This window comes from Stomoxys calcitrans, chromosome 5 (assembly GCF_963082655.1).
Source record: "Stomoxys calcitrans chromosome 5, idStoCalc2.1, whole genome shotgun sequence".
Taxonomy (NCBI): Eukaryota; Metazoa; Arthropoda; class Insecta; order Diptera; family Muscidae; genus Stomoxys; species Stomoxys calcitrans.
In genome coordinates this window covers 57615069-57626001 of record NC_081556.1, presented here as the reverse complement: position 1 = coordinate 57626001, position 10933 = coordinate 57615069, and the positions used below count along the sequence as shown (strand labels likewise).

Genomic DNA, 10933 nt, shown 5'->3' with positions numbered 1-10933 from the left:
TTGCACAATTATTAGAAGTCTTAACAAAGCACATCGTGCGAAATTTCAGCCAAATAGGATAAGAATTGCGCCCTCTAGTGGCTCAAGAAGTCAAGATTCAAGATCGATTTATATGGTAGCTATATCAGGTTATGGAACGATTTAGACCATACCTAGCGCAGTTGTTGGAAACCAAAGCAAAACACGTCGTGCAAAATTACAGCCAAATCGGATAAGTATTATGCCCTCTAGTGGCTCAAGAAGTCAAGATCCAAGATCGATTTATATGTCAGCTATATCAAAACATGGAGGTCGGTTAGGATTGTAAATAGGCTATCTATTTACAATCCTAACCGACCTACACTAATAAGAAGTATTTGTGCCAAGTTTCAAGCGGCTAGCTTTACATCTTCGAAAGTAAGCGTGCTTTCGACAAACAGACGGACGGACATGGCTAGATCAACTTAAAATGTCATGACGATCAAGAATATATATACTTTATGGGGTCTTAGACGAATATTTCGAGGAGTTGCAAACAGAATGACGAAATTAGTATACCCCCATCCTTTGGTGGAGGGTATAACAAAAGAAAGAAAGAAGAAGAAGACCTAAAATCAACCCAAAAGTGGTTATTCAACAATTGTTTTGTGATTTTATGGTGTACTTTCAGTATAAGGAGGAATTCACATTGCTTTCACCATATAATTTTTAGTGAAATGGTTTCACGGTTTTTTTTTGGTGAAATTTATTATACGGGTCACCTCATTTCACAAATATTTCACATTAGCCTACGAACCAATGCCATACCCGATTAAAAACCACTCTTTAACTAAAAATAATTGTTTTACTGTTTTCTCATTTGAGTCCCATATTGTCGTGATCAGTCTATTTATATTTTTGGTTGTTGTTTTTGTAACCACATTTTCATGTGGAGGTGGCGATCCTCGTCAAGCTGCGGGAACAAGGTGGCCATGTTCAATGTTATTAATTTTATATGTCCCATTTAGGGGTATTTTGGGGGATGGGGTGCAGAGAACGGCTGCGGTGCACCGCAACCTCGCGATGTATTTGGTAAACACCAATACTTGCAGTAAAAAACCAAATTTCAGTCACCGACACTAACTACAACCGTTCGCTATTGGTGTTAGGTACGATTTTTGGTCTCTCGAAAACAATGGAGTAAAACAACCACCATAAGTTTTCACCAGTGTTTTTCAATCCCATGACAGCCGGTTGTTTGTACCGGATTGACCCGATGAATTCCTTCATCAGCAAGGGCTGCCGCCTAAGTGTACCACACACTGCTACTACTACTACTGCCAATGTTATTGAGCACACTCTCTTTTTTTTCAGGGTGATGCATACTGCTCGTAGTTATTGTTTCATTTTCAGCGTTTTTTGCATTGAAATTAAGAAGAGCTTCGGAAAACTTTTAGTCAGACGCTTTTAAAATGTTGTAGGCGTTTTTAGAGACCAAGATTGACTAATATCTAATACATGGTGAGATAAATGATGTCAAAGTTGATCACTTTTGCCCTAATCAACCTTGTAGGGGCAAGAATGTTCATGGTGAGTTTAGGGGGGCTATAACCTTTGAACCAAATAACTACACCATTTCATAGCGGTTTATATGGGAGCAATATCGTGTTTTAAACCGATTCAGACCATACTTAGCACATATGTATGTTAAAGGTCATAACAGAAGTTTTTGTGCAAAATTTCAGCCAAATCCCTCAAGAAGTAAAATCGGGAGACTAATTTATCTGGATACTATATAAGGTTGACACGTATGTTGTATGATAAGTTATTCTATATTAGGTCTTAGGTAAATACTTCGATGTGTTACAAACGGAATAACGAAATTATTATATCCCTATTCTATGGTGGAGGGTATAAAAATAAAAATGGCACTTTAAAAATTAAGTGTCGGTAAATCGATTATTTTTTGCAAAAACATCGTTTACCTGCTATTTAAATCCGGATTTAATGGCCCAATCATCTGTTTTCCCTTTGTAAAATCAGCTAACGAGAGCCTTAAGTCCGGATTTAAAGAGCAGTGTAAACGGAGTTTAACATCATCATTTCTATAAAAATGGATCTACAAAAACTTGTGTCCTGGTGTGTTGTCAGCATTGATATTTACGAATGTGATTGCAATCCAACTCGGTCTTCGTAATCAACAAAACTCGTTTTTTAACACCGTGCGTTCATGCGTGACAGACTGGTTGAGCATTGCAACTTATGTCCACAAATGTTTTTGGTGTGTGTTGTTGTTGCGCATGATGTAACACCGATTGCAGTTCTCTGGTGGGGTGGTCCCCCAAACACTTTTCTGAAAACTCCCTGGAAATAAAGTCCTCCCGTTCTGATTAAATGGGGACTGGGAAATATTTGGAAGAGGGAATTTGGAAACTGCTTTGCTTCAGCTGTTTTACTTTGGATAAACATTTAACTATTATTTTTTGGAAGAAAGAATGTGAAATTATTGTTAAAAAGTTTACAAACGTGTTTAGTGTTGCTTTTGTAATGTTTGTTTTACATTTTGTATTTTAGTAGTGGACAAGTATGATCTACAGCTTTTCACGATATTTCTGTGTTGTGATAACAACTTTCCCTCTTCTTCCTACAATCGTTGGCTAAAATGAGATGCTTAGAGTGGTCTGGTGGACAGTAAAATTTTGTCGTGTTGTACGCCGGGCACACATGCTGAATGTAGACGTTTTATCTTGACAAAGGGAGTTTAGGTGGCTGAATCTACCGGCTCGTCCTTGATCGTATGTAGTATGGAGATTTGTCTCTATTTCGTCGTCATGAATGCTGTGGTAATCTCCCTGGTACGCTGCTTTATCTAAAGGCCTACTTTTATAAAGCTAGAAATTGAATATTTAATTGACATTGCCGAGCGGGGCCGCTTTTCTTGGTGTTTGGGACGGCTGCCAAAAAGCGACTTAAGGATCTATTACTACTACTGTTGAGTAAATGCTGCCGAAAGTGACAAGTATTTTTGACTGATTAATGGTCTGAAGCGAAATGTTGCGAATTTGCCCACGAACATTCAAATAAGGAACAGGCAGAAAACTTCTTGCATATCAATGAGTGCTGCCCGATTCTACTTTTTCCCAAATTTTGTCGTTTCATTCCACCTTTTATTTTTATTCAGAATACCTACTTTTTCTGTGGGAGATATTTCCCAATATCCCAGAAAATTGTTATTCAGAATAGGGGAAGAGGCAGTAGGCAAAAACGTCCGGGGAATTATTTTTCAGAATAGGGCTGTTGGTTGTTAGGGGATTTTTCCCAAATTTTATCGTTTCATTCTTCCTTTTATTTCGATTCAGAATAGGTACCTACTTTTTCCCTGGGAGATATTTCCCAATTGGATATCAAATACGTTTTGCTAATCTTAAATACCTTTCAATTGATTACCATATTGTCGTGATTGGTCCATATATATATTTGGTCGGTTTTGAGGGTGGAGCGGCGCCCTAGGTACCCCATCCGAAATTTGGATGCAGAATTTTTGTTTTTAGTTTACTATAAGAGGGCACACAAAATTTCGGTTAAACCCCGTTTACACTGCTATTTAAATCCGATATACATACTATACAAAAACCATGAAATTAAATTAAATATGACAACTCAATATGAAAATTCAAAATTGATGGACAAATTAGCAATTCTTTCGATTAATCGAGCTATTTTTTCATCAAAGACTATTTCGATTAATTGAGCTATTTTTTTATACACAAGTCTATAAAATATATATATATATATATATATATATATATATATATATATATATATTAGACTTCATGCCGATTAATGTAGATGTCTTGTGACATGCCACTTTTGGTATTCACATGTAATTGAAAATAAATTGTCTATTTACATACGATTCATCATTTTTTCTATCTCACCTGTATGTTATTTTGGTATGACATAACCTGAAAATGTTAGCAATGTTAAAGTTGTAAGAAAGATGGTTAAATCATAAATTTGTGAAAACAATTTAATTTGTTGCTTCCATTCAACTGACAACAAAAGCTTTTGATTTCTTTATGTTTTTGTCAGAAGGAGTAGATCACGCTCTAATCGAGTAAAATTACATGTGCTATTTTGAAAAGTGATTTTCATATGTTAGTTTCGTCTATATCGTACGACATGTACAACTCAACATGTGCTAAATTTGTCATGTCATAAGACAACTACATGCCGTGTATAGAGCCTTAAGAGCGCGCTCTATTCGTATTTTATATATCTAAAGGCTCTATCACACTCCATGTTTTTGTCTTATGACGTTACTTTTTATGTATCATTTGTATTTTATTGTTTGTCAAAATTACCAATTTACATACGATTCATCGTTTTTGTTATCACATAACCTAAAATGTATGTATGCCATAACCTAAAAATGTGAGCAAAAGCTGATTTTATATGGCTACAAATTGTCAAAGTTGTGAAAACAATTTAATTTGGGTTGCCTTCATTAATTTCTTGGCAGTTGGTAACAACAGACGGTATGTACGCATTGTATAGCACTATCTCGGTAATACCGGACCTGACTACTATCCCATACATTCCATGTGGGTGTCAGTAGCGACAGGGGCAGGCGAGATTGGTCTATACTGCACGGAGTGGTGTCTCACAAAGACCAATCCCTACTCCCATTCCGTAAGCGATCTTTACTTAGTACATTATAATCTAATAAGTTTGCAAGCTGCAGCTTTGTTCATGAATCGCTGCAACAATAATTTTTTTCCGATGCATAAACTCCACTATTTAATCAATGCTGCCTCGGAAACCTTTATAACTTGCTTAGGTTGCCATTATAGGACACTGTTCAAGATTCAATGACAACATGCCCCAAACAACGACACCGTTGTAATGTGACAAAATATTCTCTGCGGTGGTTATCCCTTCCTAATACTGGGGACATTTCATTGAAAGGATGGTATGGCAGCCATTAAAAATTTCTACCCAAAGCGGTGTCACACTGTGGCAATGCGTCCTGACTCGGCTATAAAAGGAGGTTCCTTATCATTGATCCTAAACTTGAATCGGACACACACGTCACCTGTTTAACTACCCAGCCAGACCCACAGTGTGTTGAACACTAAGGCGGTGCGTACAACCGGATGCATGGGATTGGCGCTTTCGTTAGCATAGTCCAGAGCGTTATAGTTTCTATGACATGCTCGTGTTTCTTTAGTCAATATTTTGCATGATTATGTATATTCAATGGAACATCTCATTATTTTATAATTATAATGAAATAATTTCGTTATCAGCGTGGCACATAGGTTAGCATGTTCGCATAGGACCCCGAACGAGCATTCCATTAAGCAGCAGGGGAGATTTATCAATCAGAGCCGCCTGATTCAAATTTTATCTCAATGATGGGGGAACTCGTCTTTATAACTGAGTTCGAACTGTTTATTGAAATTGAAATTTACTGAAATTTAACCTCATATCGGATAACCCGCACCTATGTGCTACAGTGGCCTTTAGGTGTATATAATTTTTTTAAATAAGCATAAAAACAAATTATTCTTTCTATTCATTTATATTTTAATACAAAACGTTTTTTTTACCTAAATGTAAAGTCAATATTTTTACATTTTGCAATTATGGGGATACCTAGGAAACGGTATGACATCGCGAATATTTTTAATACCTGATAACAATTGTAAGTAACGTTCAAATCCCATGCCAAATCCACCAGTAGAAACTCCGCCGTATTTTCTTAATTCCATATACCATTCTAAATTTTCTGGGACATGCGGATGATTTCTCAAGATTTCTTCATCACTTTCACGTAGGCTGCCACCACATAACTCTCCTACAGATGGCATTAATAAATCTAAAGCATGAACTACAGAAGGGTTGGAACGAGATTGTTTCATGTAGAAAGGTTTTTGATTTGCTGGCCAATCCACCACAAAAACTGGCGATTTGAAATGGTCAACCAAAAACAGTTCTTGTTCTTTAGAAAATCCCTCGTCGGGCTTAACAGCAGTTTTGAAGTGTTTCTTATTTTTTGAAACGATATCTAGGGCTTCTGTATATTGCAATATAACCCAATCTTTTTGTAGCCAATCAAGTTTACCCTTTTCGCCCAAGGATATTTTTTGGCAAAATTCCAGGTCTTCGGTACAGTTATTAGAAATTAGCTGTGATACAGTTTTTATCATGTTTTCTACAAATGAACACAGTTTATATATATCTTCCATATGGACCAATTCAGCCTCAAACATGTAAAATTCTGACAAATGCAAAGGCGACTTGCAATTCTCTGCTCTAAATGCTGGTCCAAAACAGTAAGTGTTTCCCAAGCCGTAAGACATGGCTTCTAAATGCAACTGTCCCGATACTGTAAGAAAAACTTTTGAATCAAAATAACTCTCATCCACTGGTATACCCGGTCGTGACATTTGCTTAAGCAAATCCTCAGAATCAGGACGTACAGTAAAAACCTAAAAGAAGAAATAGTTTTTAATATATGTAGCAACATCATCTGTAATTCATAAAAGTCTACCTCTCCAGCTCCTTCACAATCATTCATGGTCATTATTGGTGTGTGAATTTGCACGAATTCGTTACTATCCATAAAGTCATGCAAAGCTTTTTGTGCTTTGTGCCTAAGGCGCATAGCGGCTGCAACATAGTCCACGCGGGATCGCAAGTGTAAGAAATCCCTTACATAATCAGGAGCGTGTTGTTGCTTTGGTGAAAATGGAAACCCCTTTGTCAAGTTGCCATCGGCTAGATTCGCCAGTTTTTTTTTTTGAAATATAACAAATGAAACATTTTGATTAGTTTTAAACACACACTTATATTTTAAGAAATTCTTTTTTGTTTTCAAACGTCATGCCATTTTAGAAATAAGTACTTTTAAATGGAATTCCTGACCTCACCTATTATGTTTACATCTTCCGCATGCAACTCGTAATGACCGTGGGGCGCAAGTTGTACATTCCCCGAAGCTTTTATTAAGCTTCCTGGTGTCAACGCCTTTGTTTTTTCATTCTTTGGTACCACCACTTGAAATTTCTGTGCTGTCGAACCGTCATTGACATCCAGGAAAATATTATTTTTCAGTTTTCGTATATTTTTTATCCATCCCTATTAAAATAGATTAGTTTAGCCCCATTGTATAATGCAGCAAGTAAACAATCATACTCTCACTCCCAAAGCATCACCGGGCTGACTGGTTTTGCCTATATTGTCTATTCGATGAAATGAACTGCAAAATCGTCGGGCTTGTAACATTTTTATTGATGATTTCTTAAATTTAATACTTAACTACACTTCTAACTTTTTCTAAGATATTAAACAGCTGCATAATGTTTACACCGGCTATTTGGTGTGCCGGGTACAATAATCACGGTAAGTAAATCACATCAGCTGATCGCCTGCAATAATAGGTCTGTTCGCGTACTTTTCCAGTAAAATGTGCCAGTAGAGATTTGCAGGAGAGCATGGTACAATAAAAGGTATCGGTATTAGCACTACAACATGGCGAAACAATTAAAGGTGGTCTAATTAGTACAACAACCATAAATCATATGGTGCAATACGCCATCTGGCTATCAAGCTGATCGACGTTTTGCCAATACACACAAAGAAATTTGTGTGCGTACATGAGCACATAATATGCGAGAAAGAAGATGACAACAAAAATAATGCAAACAAAACCCTGACATCTTAATACCGTCAAACCGGGCCGGTTATAGTTAAGAACCATCAAGAAATGGCGCGAACTAGTTACATACCCAAATTCAGAGTTGCACTGTTCGCTGATTTTGACAGATAGTGCACTCAATATCAAAATATATTAATTTTTAGGTTTTGGCAGTTGCCCAACAACAAAATATTGAGTAAATATTGACACTATCTGTCAAAATCAGGGATTAATGCAACTCTGACTTTGAGTATGTTACTAGTTCGCGCCTTTTTTCGTTGTTTGTGTGTGATATGGTTCTTAACTGTTATGCACACACCCAGTCAAAACTCGTTGACAGATAATGCACTTCGCGGGAAAAAATTGTACTCAGCTGTTTACGGTACACCACCTGGTAATTATGTCATGCTCAATATTTTGTTGTTAGGCAACTGCCACTATCTGTAAATGAATATATCTTGTATAAACGCAAGATATATTCATTTACAGGTAGTGGCAGTTGCCCAATAACAAAATATTGTGTGCACTATCTGTCAAAATCAGTGATAAGTGCAACTCTGATTTTGAGTAAGTTACTAATTTGCGCCATTTCTTGTTGGTTCTTAACTATAACCGGCCAGGTCTGACGTCGAACCGACTGATAACAGCTGTTCGCGTGAGACCAACTTTTTAAATCCGCCTTGATGGCTGCCATACCAATCAAATACCACGGTACTCGACCCTCGCTAATGGCGTCAGCTTTAAGCGGAGCACGCACCTTAAACGAAATTTTCGGTTGCAACCAAGGCATTTATGTCTCCACAGGAAAATAGTTGTCTGTATTACAAGATTGCGACAAACATCAATTTACTTTTTTCTCCAATTTTTAATAATTTTTGGCTAATAAAGTACATATGTATGTACTGACTTTAACCGTTTGTATTTGCAAATAACATTTCATGTAGCATTTACATTTTCATTCGTAATTGCAGGAAAAACCTCTGCAATGCCTTTTATGTCACCCTGTTACATTTAGAAAATTTCATTTGTGGTGTGTACCTGCAAGAGAAATTTTCGGTAACGGCATCGATATATGCGCTTAGGATAAGTCATCTTTATGCTAACGAAAATTTCGCCAGGTGTGCATAATGCCCTTTAGGAGCGCAAAAAAGTTTCGGATATTCTCCCCAGAACTCGAGCGTATGGAGATATAGGTGGAAATGCTAACCTCTGAGATACGGTGGCAGATTGATCAAAATTTTCTTCCTAAAAAAGATAAATTCAGTTTTTTTTGGTTTTATTTCATTTTCTGTGTGATGCTTTATTGCTTTGTGGCCTTCAGCAATAACTTTTGATTCTCCTCCTGAGTTCCCAACCATACCGCTGCAAACTTCTTACATTTCGATGAGTGCAGTCCGATTCAAGTTAAGCTCAATGATAAAGCCAATATATATTCATTTACAGGTAGTGGCAGTTGCTCAACAACAAAATATTGAGTGCACTATCTGTCAAAATCAGTGTTTAGTGCAACTCTGAATTTGTGAATGTTGCAAGTTCACGGTAATTTTCGTTGTTTGTGTGTTATGGTTCTTAACTATAATACACACACACAACCAAAACTGGTTGACAGATAGTGCACTTCGCGAGAAAAAATTGTACTCAACTGTTAACGGTGCACTAGCTGGTAATTATGTCATGATCATTTTCATCTAAACAATAGAAGCAAATTTGCATTCATTTTTCGCGAAGTAATGGTTCGTGATGAAGGTTCCATGTACAAAACTTCGAAAAATTGGGAAATAATGTTAAAATAACATTATTTGTATTACTCTTTTCCAAAGCAAGACCTAAAATATCTCCATATTGCAACGTTCGCATTTGCAATATAACTGTTAGCAGTAATGGAAAATATTTTTGAAAAATATTCATTACGTAAATAATTATTATTTTCTGGCTTTTCCTGTATTATTATGGGGCGCGCACATCTTTTTACTTTTGATTTTTGACAAACGTCAAAATTTGTCAGTGTTAGAAAAAATTGTTTTTTGGCACAAAAAAATTAAATTTTTTCGCACCAGTGTAAAAACAACCCCCTACGCCATTTTTACATCTCACCATAGGAGATTGCTTTTCATTCGACAAACGTTTTTTGTTTACGTTTTCTTCTATTTGATGACATTTTCAATCGGATGATATGGCATCCTTAATGATGTTCATGGGGCCTATCCACTTTACGTTTTCGCAAGTGACCTAACCTTCTATTGGGTTGCCCAAAAAGTAATTGCGGATTTTTTAAAAGAAAGTAAATGCAATTTTAATAAAACTTAGAATGAACTTTAATCAAATATACCTTTTTTACACTTTTTTTCTAAAGCAAGCTAAAAGTAACAGCTGATAACTGACAGAAGAAAGAATGCAATTACAGAGTCACAAGCTGTGAAAAAATTTGTCAACGCCGACTATATGAAAAATCCGCAATTACTTTTTGGGCAACCCAATATTTATTAATGAATCCTGTTGCGCAAAGAAAATTTCATTTGAACTGCGTGCCTGCAAGTCAAACGGCATCGATAACGAAAATTTCACTATGTCAATGTATTTCTTATGGTAACGAAAATTTCGCCGGAATTACATGCTGGCGACATTTGTAAGTTGCCATTTAAAAACTTCACAAAGTTTCGACTATAAAAAGCACTCGTTGACATTTGAGAAGTTTGCGCTTGTTCCTAAATAGAATGTTCATGGTCAAATACCCCTTTAGATTAATATACCCCTTTTTTGGTAGTGGTTATACAAATTTTAAAAAAATCCAGACGTCAAACTTATGCGTCCCGGCAGCCGTGTTGGTAGAGGGTTCGGATTACCAGTGCGGCTATGGTCTTCTACAATAGTTCCAAATTATGAATTTTGCAATTAACGTAATCATTTCAGACTGCTACTTCAGATTCAGGAAAGTGAAGCAAGTCTTCAAAAATCTATGTATGTAGCCCAAATGAAATGCCAATGTATCTTTTGCTTAAACTACTTTAACACCGGTGTATTAAGGAAATCTATCAAATAAAACTACTTGAAAGCTGCACTAAGTTTTGTGAACAGTGGTGTAAATATTTAAACCAAAAGGGGCTGCGAAGCGCTAAGTATAACAGGTAAAGGCATACTTAGTTTTGTTAACTAGTATAGCAAATACCTAATTATCTTCAATACTTTGTTCTAATTAAATATGTCTATGTGCCTTTGGTTAGTAATTATATTACAAATATTTATACGTTTTCATTTAGCAAGATAGTACCAAAA

At 36.2% G+C, this 10933-nt stretch overlaps 1 protein-coding gene across 1 annotated transcript; it reads right to left on the bottom strand.

Annotated features, from left to right (window-relative positions):
• Positions 1 to 5535: 5535 nt before the first annotated feature.
• On the bottom strand, positions 5536 to 7360 carry LOC106083304 (probable asparagine--tRNA ligase, mitochondrial). Its single transcript, XM_013246237.2, has 4 exons — positions 7159 to 7360; positions 6894 to 7101; positions 6515 to 6741; positions 5536 to 6452 (listed from the first exon to the last, which is right to left on the bottom strand). The coding sequence occupies exons 1-4, from the start codon at positions 7246 to 7248 to the stop codon at positions 5592 to 5594; spliced, it is 1386 nt and encodes a 461-aa protein (XP_013101691.1). The 5' UTR covers positions 7249 to 7360; the 3' UTR covers positions 5536 to 5591.
• Between the last annotated feature and the right edge of the window lie 3573 nt (positions 7361 to 10933).